The sequence below is a fragment of the Diaporthe citri genome, assembly GCF_014595645.1.
Source record: "Diaporthe citri strain NFHF-8-4 chromosome Unknown scaffold_5, whole genome shotgun sequence".
In the NCBI taxonomy this organism is placed as follows: domain Eukaryota; kingdom Fungi; phylum Ascomycota; class Sordariomycetes; order Diaporthales; family Diaporthaceae; genus Diaporthe; species Diaporthe citri.
The window spans coordinates 3,759,852-3,779,429 of record NW_025064850.1 but is presented as its reverse complement, the minus strand read 5'-3'; the positions used below and the strand labels follow the sequence as shown (position 1 = coordinate 3,779,429).

General features: G+C 56.6%; 4 protein-coding genes across 4 annotated transcripts; 3 read left to right on the top strand and 1 right to left on the bottom strand.

Annotated features, from left to right (window-relative positions):
• Window positions 1–7,471: 7,471 nt before the first annotated feature.
• On the top strand, window positions 7,472–8,881 carry INS49_011655 (uncharacterized protein; the record flags this gene model as incomplete). Its single annotated transcript, XM_043172368.1, has 4 exons — window positions 7,472–7,546; window positions 7,603–7,794; window positions 7,850–7,929; window positions 7,981–8,881. 4 exons carry the CDS (start codon window positions 7,472–7,474, stop codon window positions 8,879–8,881), a joined length of 1,248 nt encoding a protein of 415 aa, XP_043024113.1.
• A 1,592-nt stretch (window positions 8,882–10,473) lies between these two features.
• Window positions 10,474–11,379, top strand: INS49_011654 (uncharacterized protein; the record flags this gene model as incomplete). Its single annotated transcript, XM_043172367.1, has 2 exons — window positions 10,474–11,003; window positions 11,094–11,379. 2 exons carry the CDS (start codon window positions 10,474–10,476, stop codon window positions 11,377–11,379), a joined length of 816 nt encoding a protein of 271 aa, XP_043024112.1.
• A 2,592-nt stretch (window positions 11,380–13,971) lies between these two features.
• On the top strand, window positions 13,972–16,719 carry INS49_011653 (uncharacterized protein; the record flags this gene model as incomplete). The annotated part of the gene is made up of 4 exons (XM_043172366.1): window positions 13,972–13,998; window positions 14,073–14,219; window positions 14,278–16,236; window positions 16,291–16,719. 4 exons carry the CDS (start codon window positions 13,972–13,974, stop codon window positions 16,717–16,719), a joined length of 2,562 nt encoding a protein of 853 aa, XP_043024111.1.
• Window positions 16,720–17,614: 895 nt separating this feature from the next.
• INS49_011652 (uncharacterized protein) lies at window positions 17,615–19,524 on the bottom strand (the record flags this gene model as incomplete). Its single annotated transcript, XM_043172365.1, has 3 exons — window positions 17,615–18,344; window positions 19,137–19,170; window positions 19,236–19,524. The coding sequence occupies 3 exons, from the start codon at window positions 19,522–19,524 to the stop codon at window positions 17,615–17,617; spliced, it is 1,053 nt and encodes a 350-aa protein (XP_043024110.1).
• Window positions 19,525–19,578: the final 54 nt, after the last annotated feature.

The following is a 19,578-nucleotide window of genomic DNA, read 5'->3' as shown; positions in this document are numbered from 1 at the left end:
AAGATTTGTCTTAATAGCAGCTCCGACATTAACGGCGGTACCAGAAGGACGTCGGCTCATGTTGATCTCCGCGGTGCGAAACATAAAATTACGCGGTCCATCACGGCCATCCCTGGCGGCCCATCAATAATAGCCTTCGAGATTTCTCGATTGCGTTTTGAGGATGGTCACGGGGCAGGCAGCCCCAGCGGTCACCGCGCGCGGAATGCCATCCTGACGCCGGCGAGTGGGGCTAGAACAGTACAATCAGTACAGTACACCATGTGTTGAAGCGAGAAGACGAGGCAAGTCAAGGCACGTCAAGGCTAGCACGTCTTGACAGCTGTCAGCCTGTCAAACCTCCACGAGACAAAGCAGCACCTGCTGTTCGAGGACAGTCATACGGCCGGAGAGTTTCTACTTTGGGATGGACAGGAGTCGGCGGGGCGGGGAAATATTGGTGAGTGGAGTGCCTCTGCGTGTCAATAAATGGCAACAGCCGCGCGGAAGAAGCCACTCACTCACACGCCTCCGGATCCTAGGACTGAAGCAAAAACCCCACGGACGTGCGCATCACGTCAGTTAAGCTTGATGTCTGTGGTACTGACACGCGCAATACGAATTAAGTTCGGTGTGGACGAGGAGGTGTGGCGAGGTGCCCGGCCTGACGAACTGGTGGGTACCAAGTACACAGGCAATTGGAGCCTCGGACGCGCGGCTGAGCTTGACATTCTGGCGACGTGCAGCTGTCGCCCACGATGGTAGACATCCAGCTGTGCCTGCCGGGGAACCAGACCCTAAGCCCTCAGTTGCATCGAGACAACTGACTCTGTTCAGAATCATACTGAAGGCTAATTAACAAGAAGTTGGCTGTGATAGCCTCTGACTGCCAGCGTTTGACGGCGAAGCGGCAAATGACTCTTGATAAGAGTATCGCCGTCGGCTGGGCTTGCTCCCGACAGACTTGGTGCTCAATTGGCTCCAATGACGCATGCCAACTTCAGAGGCGACTGCAGAAGGTGAGATAGACTTTCAGAGGCCACCATTCGGCTCGAAGACCCTGATTGATATCCTCGATTGGCTTTCCGAGTCAGCTCATACTTTCGGAACGCAGCCGCGGGAACGTTGGTGCTCCCCCCTCTTCGTTTCGTTTCAGATGCAATGCGGAATTCTGGGGCCCAAATACCGCTGCGCTACGGTACTACGACATCATGCCCTCCCTGCACGGCTCGGTGGCTGGCGTGTGCTCGACCAGGTTTTTTGTGCTAATGATGTAACGCCAGCCGTCGACGTGCTCAGCATACTCTGGTTGATGGAGGGTATATCAGCGTGCATAGGCTTGAGTTCTTGTTCGCGGGGTTGTCGTCTCAAGTGACTACCTTGGCACCCTCGTGGCCGGCAGTCGAGATAGTCCTCCAAACCAAGATATGACGGCGAGCCCCCTCCCCCCTCATCTAATTGAGTTGGAAGACGCCTGACGCATACCACGTACGACCAGCATGTCGTGTGAGGCGAAGACTTTGCCGACAACCGTCGCAAGGCAGCGATGGCTTGTGCTGGGGTATCGATGGACTTGTTTCCGGGCATGAGGGGTCACGCTGTGATTTGATATCCTGTCGCGGTAGCGTCGAGGCCGCATGCTAGTGCACACAGGCAGACAAGGCAGCCAGGCAGCCCAGGCTAGGGCCAGCTGTGCCCCCCCCCCCCAGCGTCCACATGCGAGTCTGGAGCACAGCGGGCCCAGCTGGCTGCGAGCAGCGAGGCTGGGATCCGGGATCCGGGGTCCCCTGCGACGCCTAGCCTGGTATCTGTCACCTTCCTGGTGCTTGACGATAGCGATACTCCGGCACCAGACTGGCAGACCTCGTGCTTGCATGATATCAATGCAGCCTGAACCGTGAACCGTTCGGAATATCTCACTGCAAGGCAAAACAAACACCCCACGAGCTTTCAAGCTAGCTCCAGCTAGGGATCACTCTACCCAGGAGAGAGGGAAGGAGAGTCATGTGGCTAGCTTCACGGACGAGTGCTGAGGAGCATGAAGACGGGCCACTATCACAGTCACAGTGGCTGGGGGCAACGCCATCAATGGAAAGGAAATGATCCAAGAAAGAGGGCTGACGAGAAAAGCATCCGATCACAAGCTGCCCTTTACTCTATCCATCAATCCATCTCCACGCCATCATGCCATCATGCTTCACGGCTCGGCAATGTTCGGCTGAACTAGAGGTTCGAGGCCAAACGCGGACACATTGAAGCGGGCGACGATGGCGACAGTAGCAAATCGATCGATGAAGTTTAGACGATGCCTGGCTTGCTAGCCCGACGATGGCAGAGCCGGGCCTGCCTGGCCTGAGCCGGGCCTGGAGTATGAATCGCGGGTAGCTTAAGGTTAAGCAGCAAATCGGGGATTCGCAGGATCAGCTGGGTGCCGTCCGTCAGGCCCTTTGCCTGTATAACCTGACGGTGGTACACTAAGGTTCCGGTTCCGCATCGGCCTGAACCTTGTGGGCAAGCTTGCCTCGAATAGACTTTGGACGCACCTGGCAGCTGCAGGTACTTGAGGGACGAACCTGCGTCGGAGCATTTCTGGCGCCACTCGGGCTCTCTTTTCTGCACTACGATGTAGCAGTGTAGCGACGAGTTGGCCTGCCTCGAGCAGCCCGCCCCGGGACAGTCCAGCTCAAACGACTCAGCAGCTTGGCACTAGCTACGGCACCTCTGGGGTCCCTGGTGGGGGTCTGGTTGCGTTGGGTTGGGGGGGGGCCCACTTCGGTCGTGGTGGTGGTGTCAAATTTGTCGAGAGCAGGAAAGCCGCATTCTGCTGCATTCCGCAGGTCACTCACTTACTCACTCGGTCAGTCGGTCACAGTGAGCCAACCTTGCCGGCCCGGGGAAGGGTGGAGGGATGTCGCACTCGTATGCTCCTTGCCGGATTACGGGTTTCTGGACCCGCAGCGAGCGGGCTCTGTGTGCATTGCACAATCTGGTTGTATCGGCTGCAGCACCACCCCCATCCCAAGCCGCCATGTGACACCTGCGACATTATCTACATTTGCGCGTCCTTCTCCGTGCCCATGTGGCTAGTGCACTCGCTATAGTACTAGCACAGCACAGTCGATGCGCTGCGATGCGCTGCGATGCGCTGCGATGCGCTGCGATGCGCTGCACCGCACTGCACTGCGCTCCCAAACCTATCACACACCAGGTCAAGAACACCTCTGTGGGCTCGGTCGCATCGTCACCTGTGTCACATCCACCCCGTGCTGCTCGCCGGTTTTAGGGTTGGTGTGGAGGGGTGGCAGGAGGAGTTCCTGAAGGCAGGTGCCCCGCTCCCATGGGCGACCTCTTACTCTGTCTTGTGCAGCTTGCTTGAGCTTCCATCCTGGGCCATACCAGGGTCCGCTATAGGCCATGACGACGTGCTGCCGGCCTGCTATTATTGCAACTGACTGGAAACCGACCGCTGATGCGAGCAACGGGCTGGCCTATGTCCGATGGGATGAATCAGGCGTCAAGTGTTATCACATATGGGGCGCCTCCACCAATTTCCACCGCCATACATGCGGTCTTGACATTTTGTTCCAACGGCTCGTTCCCCGCCTTCGCGTCCCCTCGAGGCCGGATGGGGCACAGGCAGGAGCAGACATGCATGGGATGGGTACAGGCATCCGACATGACTTTGGGAGAGAAAAGCTTTCAGCCGCAGGGCATGCGCACATGACCGACAGCAGGATAGAATGCAGAGGCTGCTCAAGGTTCGAGGCTTAATAGATGCCGTCATCGATGGGCCCGGCGCCCGTTGACAGCACGACGGCGAGTAAGTGGCATTCACGTATGACGAGCGAACTCACCCCAGACATGATTGCGAGACGTATGTATTGCAGCAAAAAAGGTTGATTTGATTGCCACAGTGTGTCGAGCAGAGCGACGCCTCTCCGGTGATACTGGGAGGTTTCGTTAGAGTTTCGAAGCAGACAAGAGCCATTGGCGGTCCGGAGCCACTCGTGGAGATGAACCGTCCAGGGGCATGGGTGGGCAATCACTCCCCATCTGCAGAGCAAGGAAGATCCCAAGACGGAGGGGTGGAGCCCCCCTGCAAGCTCCTTGATCTGTCAGTTCTCGCCATCTCGACGGCCCAGCTCGATACCTGACGCCCAGGTACCCTCCCGGTCGAGTCGAGTCCCACACGCCCACTGGCCGGCCCAAGTCTTGCTGTTGCTGCAGACTGGACCGGGACTGACTGCAGGCCGGAGAGTGGCAGTCGTTCTCAGTCTCGTCTCGTCCCCGGATGTGGCTGAGCTTGCCTCGATGAGGCAAGCAGGATTGTCCCAGAGGCTTTCCCCGGGTGCTACTGCGCGTACCAGACATGGCATGCGATTAGTCCCACAGCCCACAGCCTACAGCCCACAGCCTACAGCCCACAGGGCCGTCGTACAGGACGTTCACGTATCCGCACTAGGCAATGTTGTGTGCGCGCATGCGGATGCGGATGCGGTGGTCTGGCAGCTATCTCGATTCGATCTCGAGAACGGGCAGGGCCATGGCCCATGTTGTGGTAATGCCAGCCCATCTGCCGCAACCACCACCGCAAACCGCATGTCGCCCGCAGTTACTGTCTCTCCTGGCGCGAACCAAAAACGCCCGTAGTACCAGATGGTAGTGGTCTATGGTGGACAGGCTAGTAAATAGCAGCATTCGGATGCGGCCAGCGCGACAACAAGCAGCGCAACAGAGCAGCGTACAAGGCAGCACAGCAAAGAATGATCAAGCAGGAGGCGAGGGGTGCATGGTACAAGCATGTGAAGGGGGTCGTTCCGAGAGCCCGACCCGGAAAGAGCTAGGCGAAGCTTGAGCAAAGGCAGGTTGGCGGTGGGGCTAGGCCCGGAGTGGAAGTAGTGCTGGACGGCATGCGGCTGTGATATCCCCCATGCAGTAAGCTCATGAGTCGTTCGGGTCCGCTCTGGCTGTAGCGCTGTACCTAGGTACCTTGACGCGCACATGCTACGGCAAGGTACCGGCTGCACTCCCGGGTGGCCCCTTCCCTGTTCCCCTCGAATATTTTGTTTGAATCACAAGGTTTCCGTTAGCTTTCTTGCAAGGGTGTATTGCAATACCTGAGGTCGGCCACCACGGCAGCGGTACGTACTGTCCTGCAGGTATCCAGGTACCTTTCCTCCTGTACCGTGCCGTCCTCAACTCTCATCACTCGCTCTCCCCAGGCTCGACCTGCGCCTAGACTACCTGCTGCCGCTGCCGCAGTGTACCGTGCTGTCACTGCTGCAGCATACGCACCAAGTTCCTCCTGCTTTGGTTCGTGCTTGCCATCTCTCTACTCAATTGAGTACTGTACAATCCAATTCAATGCCCTGGGGCTGCCGCTGCCGCTGCCGCTGCCGCTGCCGCTGCCGCACCTGCTCCTGCTCCTGCTCCTGGCCACTGCGCGCCCCCATGCCGCACGCTGCTGTAATGTAATGTCATGTAATGTACACACCTAGGTGGACCAGACCCTGTTCCTCGCTCGCAGGGAAAGTGCGTGGTCCAACATGCCCTTTCCTTGCCATGCCTGCTGCTGGCCTTGCCTTGCCGGCTCGCTCGACTCGCAAAGCGGCGTCCGTTGAACAAACTACTTTGCTACGCAGTACATAGCTAGACCGTCGCCCTCGACCGACCTCGCGGGCTAGATATCATACTACTCCCACGAAGATCATATCTGGTCTGCCACTAGGCTTCTTTCTCTGCTGCCTCTGCAACCGAGCATCTTATACAGCACGCCCCGGCCTGGACCCTCACCCATCCTCGCTCACCTTCGTCTTCCCATATTTCTTGCCGGCGCCCCCGTACCTACACGGCATTGCTGCTTCGAAACCCAGGCAAGCCCCACCTCTCTCGACAACTCTGCTGTCGTGTCTTGTCGTCGCACACTTTCTGCTCGGCGCTCTTGCTGCAGCAATCACAGCCCCAAAAGCCTGGCTATCCCCGTCCCGAGGACCCGTATCCCCATTGCCGAAGGCTCCTTGCCGGGCCAGACGAGAGAGAGCAATATCGGGAGTCAGGACCTCTCAGTCTGTGCGGAAGAGTTCGTGCACGCAACCGCCTTTCTTCAACCCATCACCTGGAACCGAGTGAGCGCCACATCGTCCCTAGTTATCGTGGAGCCGTCCCTGGAACACGACGTTCACTCCCGCGCCTGCAAGTGTGGACCTGGTGCTTGTCACCAGCATTTGAACGCTCGAGCACTCTCTCCACCTCACCCACACACGCCTACTGTAATCCACCTTACCACCAGGGGGGGGGGCTTAAAAGAAACGAAACGACCGCCAACGTCTTTAGTCAGGGGGAGCAGAGGAACAGACGTTGCACGACTTCAACTGGTATATATTATTCTTGCTTCTCCTCCACCTCTACCTGTGCCCTCACCCTTGAGACCCTGTCACTACCTCGTCCCCCTCGCCTCGACCTCAACCCACCCTCCCCTCGTCCAAAGGTATGAATATCAACGACCTCCCCTCCGGGTCCCATCACTTTTCTCCATTCCCCCTCTCATGATCTTCACACACACCTGTGCCCACATCCCGCCCCCCCCCCCATTCCTCATGAGACCCCGTGCTCACATATAAACACCAGAAGCACCGCCTTGCCTGGTCCTGTCTCTTTGCCTCGAGGAATCCTCATCATACCTGGGAACCTCCGCGCCGCTTGGATATTGTGAGCAGCAAGGTCCTTCTCAATCGAGGCACACACGTCACCCTCGAATACGGCAAGCCGCATCTCAGTTTTGCCTACTCGTCCACGCTTGTCTCACTGGTATTGGTTGAGATACCAAGAAGAAGCAACGCCAACCCTGAGACTGTTGCGAAGAGGACAGAAAAAGCAGCCTGCAGCACCAGCTTTCACGACCGTTGCGGCGGCCACCACTCACATCCACGCAAGGGCCGGATTCGTTTTATGGTCTGGTGCAAGGGCCGGTAACCTGCGATCGTCCCTCGTCCCACTCCAGGCCCGGATTTCTTTCCGCAACTCATCGCCGACCGCATCTCACCGGGACGGCATTCAACTCTCCTCACCCTCACGATCGCCACTCAGTCCACCTAGCCCAAGGACTTCACACCTCTCCCGTGATTCACTTTCGCCTGGTCCATTTCACTCAACGTTGTGCCTCGCACATTTTTAGACGGCAAGTAATTCCCTCGTCTTTCCCCGTGCATGGGGCACCACAATTCACGCCTACCACGTCCACATTCGCCACCCACGCTCTCTTCCAGCTTCCCTGAAAATAGCTGGATGAGTCTGTATCCCGGCAGACAACCCCGAGAGGCAAACACACAACTCGCTGTCTCTTTGAATGTGGACTCGTGACCAACCACTGGTTTTCGTCTGGAATCACACTCTGCGCCATACTAGCCTGTCTAGCGCTAACACTCGGCTGGTACAGATAACATCCTATCTTGAAAACCCCCAAACCGATATTGTCCTTTAATCTCTCTCTGCTATGGAACTCATCGAGGTCATGGATACTGAACAAGCACCTCGCCCCTTCCAATGTACTTGGGAGGCCTGTGGCAAGGTAAGTTACCAGGGGAATACTGATCCACAAGAATAGCTCACTGATTACAACCGTAGAGCTTTAACAGAAAATCGGACCTGCAGAGGCATTTCAGGATACACACGAACGAGCGGCCTTACGCCTGCACCCAACACGGTTGTGGAAAGGCCTTCATCCAGCGTAGTGCCCTGACCGTCCACATTCGCACGCACACGGGAGAAAAGCCACATGCCTGCCAGTATAGTGGATGCGGAAAGCGGTTTTCAGATGTATGTCCATGGTCCATGATAGTGTGACGAAACATCTACTGATGGCGTATACCAGTCTTCTAGTTTGGCCCGGCACCGCCGGATTCACTCAGGGAAGAGACCGTACATGTGCGGTCACCATGGCTGTGTAAAGACGTGAGTTCATGCTTTGCCATCAAATAAGCGACGCGCTCTGACGCAGAGCAGATTCTGCAGGAAGACGACCATGGTCAAGCACCAACGCCGATCCCATCAGCCAGGCGCTCTAGTCGACGACGCTACTAGCGAATCCGGAGGAGATGACTCGCCGTCGACGCCAAGGGCGCATCACGCCAACATATGGGGCCAACAACCACACGGACAGATGATGATGCACAACGGAATGGGAATGCAGCGACCAATGCCGGGACAATACATGCAACCCCCATACGAACATCGTCACAGTCTCTCTTCCAACGGACCCGAGTATCCCAACAACATGCACTCGGAGCATGCTATGATGCGCCGCATGTCGAATGCCCCCATGCCCCAACAGTACTTCGTGGAAGCACACAACCCAGCCGTCGCAACTATGAACGCCAGCCAGTTCCAAAGCGTACCGCGACAACACAGCAACCCTTACACAGAACCTGGCCTGACCGCCTCGTTGAATAGCAGTCCGAGCACATTCTCTTCGGCATCTGTGCGGAGTCCCGTCGGCGACAGCGGCTTTAATAACTACGCCCTTCACTCGACGCAAGCCGCGACGCACGCCCTCCAGGGTGCCGAGCACCAGCATGCCGCCATGGGACAGTTCCAGCATCCAGCCACGACACAGGCAATGATGCCGAACCAGCCGATGATGACAATTCCCATGCACAACCAACACTCTCAACAGCAACACCCGCAATCCCCGGGAGCTCAAGGCGTGTACCACCAGCAGCTTGCTGCTTCGGCGCCGGACAATTCACAGGCCATGTATGCCGCCGGACTTCCTGCCTACCAGGACCCCGTCAGTGCTGGGCATGTGCCTGCGTCCTATGGATGGGGCATTTCTGATGTCAAATTTGAGGACCCGTCTGGATTGGGCATGGGCATGCCTTCTGACAGAATCGCACAAATGGGTTAGAGGCAACCATCTGAGCAACATCCTTCCCGATGGAGCCATCGGCCAAGGAGAACGGAGGGTAAAGGAAAAGTGGCACTCCAGAAACGCCCGGACCCGCGCGAAGCGCACGTTGACCAGCACACACAGTTGTAGTGTGGCTCTCATCCGCCGATACACCCTCACTAATACCCCACGGCGCGTCGAGCCTGGTCCTAATCACAGTCAACCCCGCTGACGACTTACGAAACTTTATTTTCTTGTAACTCTGCATTCTTTCCATGCACTTTCACCTTGGCGACACTCGGGGCGGTCGCGCTGTTTCTGTATTTCAGCAAACATTTGTCATCTGTCAAAGGCGTCAAAACAACTGCACAGATCTCGGGGCAGAGATCCACGGATCGTGGGGGCGCAGCAGGAGGGGGGCGGGGTCGGCTGTCTTGTTTGGAAGAACAAAAAAGAACTCATCAAAGAGGCGTTCACGAGTGGAGAGGAAAAGCGCACTTGTGGTGTTCACGTGGCCGTCATAATCAGGTTGGCAGTCTCAGACTGACTAGCCCAGTCTATTGTTACAGATGTACTATCTTTTTTCCCCCCCCACGCTTTCTCTTTCCTGTCTCTCTCTATTCCTCAATATCTCTCTCTCTCTCTCTCTCTGTGTGTCTGTCTGTGTCATTGTTTGGCTGTACTATATTTGCTTGGGGTTTGCTTGATACCTGCGGTATGGGTCTTCGGGAGTATTTTCTAATGAGTGTGAATCACACGGTGTCTGGCCTGAGAGTTATGAAAACTGGCCATGGCAGACGGGGTCAAAATCGAGCTGGGTTACATTAAGGTTGGACAACAAGTTACGGTCATGGTTATACGGAAGCAGAAAATCTAAGAGAACTTCAATCAGTCGATATGTGTCCACGTGCTTGATTGTGGAGATTGTAGTCATTGACCATTGAGTCTGCTCTTGAGAAATCAAGCCGAAATTGTTAGGCGTCTACGAATCTTTGTCATCGAGATGTAGCTCTTCTCTGGAGGTCACTCCAATCATGGAGCGATTCTACGAGTAGGCAGAGGTCATGATTAATACTTGGAATCTCTGGCTATACGCATGAAATTACGCTCTGAGGGCACGGGTGCATCCATTTTCCTCTGTGGTCAAGCATTACCAAGCAGTGGCGAGGATATTATCACCATCAACTCCTCGTGAGGAAAGATTTCATGCTAAATCCTCCTCACATTTTCCAGGCGACGACTAGTTGCTACGAGGGGCCTCAGTGCGTGGATTTAAGAATCATCAGGTTGTTGGGCTCAGCGCAAGCCCTCGCAGCGTCCTCTCGCCGTTCAATTAGCTCATTGTGCATCATGCGTGTAACAACCCATCGGTCGACTCCAGGGCTGTGCGCACACAAGATACGTGAGACGACCAAATTCGGATGGTTTCGAAACGGCTTCGATGGGCAGCGCAGCCCATCGTGAAACGGCTGCCAAGTGTAAGCCGCCACACACCTGGGACATGAATGATGGAATAAAAGCTGGCGGGCGCCGTATCGATCTCTTCGTTCCCTCATTGAGACTCGTCTCTAACAACAAAGATAAGCTATGTGAAGATTCCCGCCCAGATCATGAAATCAGAAGTTGAGACCCAGCCCTTCCTGGCGTTCTCGGACGACCCGGCCGGGCGAGGAGGCGCTGCTGAAGGGAACGGCAACCTTGCACCGCCTCGTGAGGGGCACGTTAAGACCTCCGGCACTCGCAGGCTCCTCCGCGATTTTCTCATATGCCTCGCGACATCACTCCTCTGGGTGATGGTGATCTGGATGTTCATCCCCGGCCCCGGCACGGCCTCCTCCTCCTCCTCCTCCTCCTCCTCCTCCTCCTCCTCCTCCCCGATGTCCAGCCCCGCCGCCGACGACACAGCACCCGCCCAGATGCCGAGCCAGGGCAGCAGCGTCATCACCGGGGAGGACATGGCTCGCTTCCACAACATCACGTCGGGCGCCAAGTACATCTCATGCGGCAACTCGACGGAGGAGGCGCGGGCCAAGGGATGCACCTACGACACGCTGCTGAACGCATGGGTGCCGGCGCAGTGCTTGGACCAGGAATGGATCGACGAGTACCAGGACGACGCGAGCTGGACTGCTTTCTCCGAGTGCGTTTCCCGCCCACCCTGCCGCCGCGGCCAAAGACTGTACATGTCAGAAGAGGGGAGGACCATTGCTAACCACTAATGCCTACACAGCGTGAACCTGACCGAGCCCCTGCGGCCCGACGCGATGGGAGAGCGGGACCACTACTACACCTCGATCCGGGACCACATCAACCACTGCGCGATGCTGTGGCGGAAGCAGTTCTGGACATTATTCGAAGGCCGGCGCGTGTTCGACGCCGTCATCGCCAACTCGTACCACACAGAGCACTGCGCGTCGTTCCTGTCGGAGCTCTTCGGGTCGAACCGAACCGAGCCGACGCTCGTCAGGGTCGGGTTCTCGGGCTGCTGGGTCAGGGAAGGGGGTGACGAGCTGTGAGTGGGAAGTGCACCTCACCGTGCACTGTGAAATGGGGCTGCCCGTTTCCGGGTCCGGGGGGGGGGGGGCGGTATTTTTTCTTTTTTTGGGAGAGGCCGATCTGAGGCAAGGGGCAGCGGGATGGAAAGAATGTTCCGCGTAGGTTCGGTTATTAAATTCCATGGCTCATGACTTAGACTTCCTGGCGCCAATCCAGGGTCCTCCGCTGTGGAATGGAGTGACATGGTGATGGCGTCCCGGATCCGGCGCCTCGTCGGGGCGGGGCCCTGACTGACTGAGTGACCTGCGCTGGCTGATCGCCAGGATCGCCAGTGATCACCCTTGATTACCGAAAGGTGACGGGGCCGCGAAAGTCGCTGACTCACACGACGCGTCTGGTCCGCGCGGCCGCCAAGGTTCGACTTCTGAGACAGCACGGGAGGGTCTCACCACCCGCAAGCAATACCGGTCCGGCGCCGCGGTGTCGATGTGGCCCCGGGTTCAGCCAAGGCCGGTCGCCTGGGACTCGGGGCCTGGAATGAGTCGCACGTGAACGAGGTCTTCGACCACGGCGTGAACAGCCACCCCGGCCTGTGAACAACAAGCGGCCCGACCCTGCCGACCCGGAATAAGGAAGACCTGATTAGAAGCCGGCAGTTTGTGAGGTATTGAGGCCAGCCTTTGCCAAAACCGGCGAGAGTTGACGGTTGATACCAAGGCAGCCTCAACCCACGTGGCCTGCCGGGACGTTGATCGGAGAATATTCGACGACAAGGTACCGAATACTCTTCTGACATGTGTATGGACTTGATGGACCTTGATGTCGAGAAGGGATGGTTTTCAAGATGTTTTGGACCAAGGGGCAGGCCTGTTCTTCCACATGCGGCACCCTGATGGAATTCGGGCTGAATTCCCTCGTGTGGTTCGCCTGTACACGTTGACCGTTTGGAATGCGCCTTGTATCTTCTAAGCAGGCTCACTCGCTTGTTTAGAATGCACACGTGCGTCCTCGCTCATCTTTGCCCACAATCTGGCCCTTTCGATGGCTATTTCCACAAGCCCCCAGCGAACTTGGGAAGAGACCATCGAGTCTAACTCGCGAGAACGGACTTGGTTCTTTTGAACTTATTCGTTTGTGAAGTGAAGCAGGGGACGAGAACAAGAGTCTCTTATTTTACAGTCTGATCACACACGAGTGACGGGTGTATGAAAGAAAGAGTATCATCGATGGAGTAGGCGTGTGTTTGATTCTGTCCGGCTTAGGATGCGTGAGGAAGAAGCTGATGAGACGTCCACGGAGAAAAATTATGCCGCTTCAGAGAAGGACACCATAGAATCAAGAGCCGTTTCCCAAATCGGAAAGGGGGGAAAAAATAAAAAATTGAAAGACTTGGTCTTGTGCCCCCTGGAGTGAGAAAAGGCTCACTCCGGCATCAACACGACTCCGAGCCCGAGGACAACTATTTTCATGCTGGGAACAGCTGCCTCGAGGAATTACAAGTGCAGTTCCGGGGCAGAAATACTGTAGTTCCAAAAGAAACGGGCGTATTTCTGCCGAGGCTTTCTGGTGAAAACATGCTCTCGGGAGTGTTGCGAACTCGATGGCGGATGGCGATGCCACAGCGGAATCCTGCACCTGAGGGCATCAGCACATAATGATTGGAAATACGCTCAGGCGGCCTAGGAGGCTGATGAGCTAGTTGAGCGGGGGACACGATTAGACCAATCTCTTGTCATGGACGCTGTATAGAAGAAGGACCCAGTGTAGGACATGAATATTGGCATGGCCAGCGGTCGTGGTATATGCATGTAAGCGGCACTGGAGCAGTGTCGCATGGGATGCGGTCATCCTCCCAGGAACTGCCGGGCAGGAGGATGCCACATAGTTTTTCAGTATAAATAGCGAGGTAAAGATACTCAGGCTCCTCAAGATCCCATGAGAACGTCCAGTTTAGCGACTGACTTCATTTCATGTAAAGGTCCTTTAGGAAGTGATGATGTCGAGACACAAATGAGTTTGATGGGTTGGCGGGCCAGGGTTCAACCCTCCTGGGACCGCTTAACCCTGATGTCTGGTCTCGACTGCTTCTGTTGGGGGAAGAACCAGGTGCTTCGACGCCGAGGACAGCCCTCCACTCAGTCGATGGGCCCATGATGGAGTTGCCCAAATATTCTTCTGAATAGTCACTGTCAGTGACTCGAGTGTGTCCTCTGTTGCATCTGGGTGGCTGTTTCCAGGTAGATCTGTTGGTAACCCATCTGTTGTGTACGTTGTAGGCCGGTGGTGCCTGCCCCCGTCGCCGCCACCACCTCGGCGACGTAGCGGCCGGGCTGTAGTGCAGTGGACCCCTGCGAACCGTAGGCAACTTTAAGCTGACCTCATCCATCTGCTCGAATGAATCAGCCCGCTCGCCGCCGCCGCTGTCGCCGCCGTCGCAACCGCCAACCGCCATCTGCCGTTTTCTCTGCCGACACATCACCTTACTTTGTATCGGGCGTCCAGTCATTCACCTGCAAGCCAATACATATGGATTCTCTCGCTTCATCCACAAGCATCCGGCATTGATTAACACTTCCATCTTCATTGCGCAGTCTGCGCTCCCGAAGGGCGTCATGGCCTTTCAAACTGCTCTGCTGCCCGTGAGTCGACCCTCGCCGGGCAAACACATCCCCGAAGACATGTCCGCATGCTGACAGATGCTGCATCTTATTAGAACATGGCAGCAGCAACAGCTGAGATCTGGCCCTCAGTCGCCAAAGCCCTGGCCATGCCACGGACGGCCACGTCTGTGACAAGGCGCACGACGCCATCGACCTCTGCCCGCAACACTGACCCCGTGTCCTCCCCGCCATCCACTACCGTATGCCGAATCCTATAATGAACTCTACCTGGAGCCGATTCACTAATCCGCGCTGCAGGATCGGATCTCGAGTCTTCCTGGCCTTCTCCGCAATGGCTTCCAACCCAACAAGTCTTCTCTACCGAGCCACCAGCCCACGTCCTGCGATATCCGATCCATCATCTCTACCATGCCATCGTCTGCGCTGGCTGCCGCAGCCAACCCACTGCTTCGACAGAGTGCCTTCCGAACGGGAGCACAGAATTCTACTATCCCTATAATGAGACTGTTCTCGACATCGACTGTGCGCGCGGCGCAGCGCGGCGCAACGATTTCACAAACAAGGTCTCCTCTCCATGGTCTTGCCACTCGTTGGTCCGCCCCATCGCGTATAACTTCGTCGGTCATTCTTGGCCGTGTTATTGGTCTTACCCCGTACTGTGGGCTCTTGCAGAACCGGAATTTCAGCAACGGAGGCATTTCTCGCAACATGCTGGCCAACCTCGAAGCTGCTGCCAACCGGAATCCTACCAGCCCTACCGCTCAAAACGCTTTCTATCAGGTTCTTCTCAAGGCAAACATGCCCGGGATAATCGTCGAACGGTACCAGTCAGGCAGATACGCGAGGAACCAAGCGGTTGAGGACGTCTATGCCAAGGCACTGTCCATGATCAACGGCAATAAGATTTCTGACGTCGGTGCTGTCGATGGCCAGGCCAGCGGACTTAACCAGTCTCAGCTTCAAGCAATCGGCCAGGCCGTCGCGGCCAGTGCCAAGGGCGGCAATATCGCGGTATCTACTCAGGGTTCCGGGGCCAAACAGGGGCCCATTCACGTCGTGGTGGACGAATCGCTCGGCTCTACTATCTTCAAATGGGTCAGGTTCTTCATGATCTTCGGTTTCGTTTGCTACTTTAGTCTGGTCGTCGTTACCATGATCGTTGAGAGCTTCAACTCCTTCAAACGAACCGGCACTGCCAGGGCTGATGCCGAGGTAAAGGCCGAGAGCCAGAAGGCCAGGTTTGCTGACGTCCACGGGTGCGATGAGGCCAAGGAGGAGCTCCAGGAAATCGTTGAGTTTCTCAAGAACCCCGATAAGTTCTCGACCCTGGGCGGCAAGCTGCCAAAAGGTGTTCTCCTGGTTGGCCCTCCCGGTACCGGCAAAACCCTCCTGGCACGGGCTGTCGCTGGTGAAGCTGGCGTCCCCTTCTTCTATATGTCTGGCAGTGAGTTCGATGAGGTCTATGTTGGCGTCGGCGCAAAGAGGGTCCGTGATCTGTTCAATGCCGCCAGGTCCAAGTCCCCAGCAATCATCTTCATCGACGAGCTGGACGCTATAGGAGGGAAGAGGAACACAAGAGACAGCACTTACGTGAAGCAAACCCTCAACCAGCTTCTGACCGAGCTGGACGGTTTTGACCAGAGCAGTCAGATTATCATCATAGCGGCAACGAACTTCCCGAAGCTTCTCGACAAGGCCTTGACTCGTCCCGGCCGGTTCGACCGACATGTCTCAGTCGACTTGCCTGACGTCCGAGGGCGACTGGCCATCTTGCAACACCACGCCAAGAAGGTCAAGTTGGCGGAGAAGATCAACTTGCAGGAGCTGGCTCAAGGTACTTCAGGACTATCCGGCGCTGAGCTCGAGAACATTGTCAACTCTGCTGCTATTCATGCCAGCAAGAACAAGTCGCAGTTCATCTCGATGAAGGATCTCATCTGGGCCAAGGACAAGGTCGTCATGGGGGCTGAGAAGAAGAGCATGGTCATCAGTGAGAAGGAGAAGCTCATGACGGCGTACCACGAGGCTGGTCATGCCCTCGCGGCCTTGTACACTGCGGCCCAGCCGATTGCGCTGTACAAAGTCACAATTCTCCCACGTGGCGGAAGTCTTGGTCACACTGCTTTCCTCCCCGAGATGGACAAGCACTCTTGGACGACATCAGACTACCATGCCAGGATTGACTGCGCCATGGGTGGCAAGGTGGCCGAGGAGATTGTCTACGGCAGCGACCTTGTGACCTCGGGTGTCAGCTCAGTGAGTCTCCCTTCCAACTTCAACTGTGGTTCAGCTTCACTAACCTGTTCTTAGGATCTCAACAACGCCACCGACCTCGCATTCCAAATGGTTGCATACTTCGGGATGGGCGGTGGAGGTCTAGCCCCGATGGATTTCGGGTCCAGGTACAACAACCTGAGCCCGGCAACCAGGGAACAGGTCGAGAGAGAAGTGCAGAAGATGCTGAACGATTCATATGGTCGCACGCGAGAGATGCTGGTCGCAAAGCGGAAGGAGCTTGATCGGTTGGCGGAGGCCCTCGTCGACTACGAGACTCTGGACAAGGGGGAGGTGTTGAAGGTGATCAAAGGCGAATCGCTGACTGATCGCATAAAAATGCCGAGGGATGGGCCAATGACGGTTCCGATAGCATCAAATCCCCTCGAAGGCCTACCGCCGATCGGAGGGGAGCAGCAGGGCGGCTCCGAGCCACCGCCTCCGGCACCCCCTGCGTCGGTGTAGTGGTCGGGCGGTTGAGGCACGAAGGGGATGGGAACTCCATTCCGTCCGGGAGGTGGATGGACTAAGCGAGTGTGTATAATTTGTACCGACGGGTGGTGGTTACGACGGGACTCGAATGGAGTCCGCAGCGTTGATAAACCCAAGGGGCAAGTCGCATCGTGGTACCCTTTCAAAGCGTATCTAGAAAAGCATCTGTCTTACGGCATTGATGAATCGGACAAGAAAAACAAACAAACAGAACACTGAACATCAGAAATGAAAAAGGGGGGGGGGGGGGGGGAAGACAAACACTCACCACCAGCTACTTTTCATCTTTGAGCGACGCTGTGATGCTTGAATGTCACGATTTATGGCTGTTCAAGCTCTGCTAGCGCCCTACTGTGCTATGTGCACCTGGTGGGGATACTCCGCAAGCCTCGTCTTCTAAAGTCTGTCATCTAGCTACGGGCGCACTTGAAGTCGGCAGTCTACGTCACGAAAAAAGCTGAGATCAATTCCCAGTCAATGCAGCAGCATGTGGGAGAAAATTGTGTTGATTGAGTCCGTACTGGTATCATCCCCTCTCTGCTTATTATCTCGTACTCCTAGAAACCCGACCACATAACAAGACATCATTAAGCGTTGAGATGTCCCCATACTCTACCCAGCCTCTCCTAGTATGAGAGACAGTGAGATCAGAAGACAATGAATAGACTAGAATACACAGAGTGCAAAAGACATGCAACGGATATGGTATACGTGGCGGGGGTGACTCCTTTCTCGCCGAAATACATTACACTTTTCCCTCTTCCCCCAGTCCCTTTTACTCCCGGCTCCTTGTTGTACCTTTGCAAACATCAGGGTGAGGCCGCCAGACCTCGGCCCCCAAACAATTCAATGTCTCGATTCAACCGACTCAGCTGTCAGGATATGGATAGACGGTCCGCCCCGCTGGCGGTGATATCGCCCTGCCAATCAAGGACGCTGGCGTGAGGTCCTCCCAGCTCCCCCAGCTGTCCCGGCTTGCGGCTCGCGTCCCGTCAGCAGCCGCAGCGTCTTGATTATGACGGTGGTGTCGGTGGTGATGTCGGCCCGTGGTCGTGGCGATCCCGATCCCCATGCTCGCGGGGTTCGGGCGGAGCGACAGTGGCGGAGGTGGCAGGGCCTTGCTCGGCGGCGGGCCGGGTGAGGGCGACCTTGGTATGCTTAGCGGGCTGACGAGGTCCGGGATCTCGAGGGGCCTCTCGTGCGGTCGTCTTGGCCGGATCGGAGACGATGGTGGGGTCGGCGCGGTCGGGCTGGCAGATATCGAAGGGTTGTCCGCCGCGTCCAGCACGGAAATTGTTGCTGTACCGGTGCTATTTGTGTGCCTCTCGTGCGTGATGTAGTTGCTGGTGGTGGTGGACGTCGTTGATGTTATCTCATTCCGTAGAGAAGATGCCCCTCCTTTCGGGTATGGAGAGACCGGATAGATGGTGCTGTCCTGGCTGGACGGTGGGAATGTGAAGCTCACTGGTGGAGGTGACTTGAGCCGCGTGTATGGGGGCGAAGAGGGCTCCGACGTCAGCGACGCCGCGGAGTTGACGAGTGACGGCGCCGTTTGGTGCATCTTCTCCTGCCGCGGTTCAAGTCTGTTGTACGTCGGGCTGCAAATCGGAGAAGATGGGAAGGAATCTTTGTCATCCCGCCCGTGACTGCTGTAACAGCTGCTCTGACTGTTATTACTGTGATGCCTCTCAAACGGTGGCCCGAAGACGATTGATGCAGGGCGGGAAATTGGCCCCAGAAGCGAGGGAAGAAGCTTCCTGTCGCGCAGGGGGAGAGGGGGAGTAAGAGGCGGTGGGTCGGTACAATATGATTGCGAAGGTGAGATCAGACGCTGTGGAGAGTCTGCTGGCGCAGCGAAGCCTTGCACAATCCTACTTATGCGGCTTCTTATGTCACCATCATTCTCTCCCAGCTGCTTTTGCCTCCGGCGAAGGACGCAAATCAACAGGACCACCGCGCTGGCAAGAGCCAGCGTTGTGCACACGGCTATGGCAACTATGGCCTCGGTAGGAAGGGCGCGGCTTGGTGTGACGGCAGGCGTCGTGGCTGCGGATGTCGGTAGGAAGCTGTCCGTGTAGGGCGTTTCTGTGCGCGTCAAGGCCGCCCCAGTGGTTTCGACTTTGGACGGCCTTAATGAGGTTGCAGACGTCGGAGTAGTTGATGGTTCGCTGGTCGTTGCCGGCTCCACAGACCGCGACGTCGAGCTTGCGGAGAGTGCAGTGAACCCGGGACTTTGGGGAGGATTCGCCTGCTTGGGAGTGGAGGAGGAACACGTGCTGCATTGATATGAATCGGGAGGCACCCCAGGATCAACAAAATAGGGGAATCCGAGACTAATCAAGCCGTCAGTGTGCGGCTGGACGGTAACAGAGGAGGGACATCTGACAGACCCGTTGCAAGAATTTATGATCTTGTCCACGCCGGCTGGCATCCAGTCAGCTATCACAACTCTTGCGCGCTCGATGAGAGCATCTTAGGTTGAAACTTACGGTCCTGGTCAAGAGCGGACGGGTCATTCCACTGCAGGCCGCACCATTTGTGGTCCAGATAGTACAGGGGATAGAATGCAGTGCCTCCTCCTCCGCTGTCTGATATGTTCTGGCACACAGCTTGGTTGATGTCAACTTGGCCATATCTGCGCATCAGGAACGCTTGCAGGCAGCCCTCGAAACACGCGCTCTTAGGGTCCGTCTTGGGGGGAGCCTCTCCCGGTGCGTCGAAGGGGCAGGCGCACTCGTCTCGTCGCCCCAGATCCATCTCCCCGTTGGCGCCCGTCATCTTGAGCCTTGTACCAATCTCGCCACGGATGGCAGTCGCGGAAGGTAGAGGCAG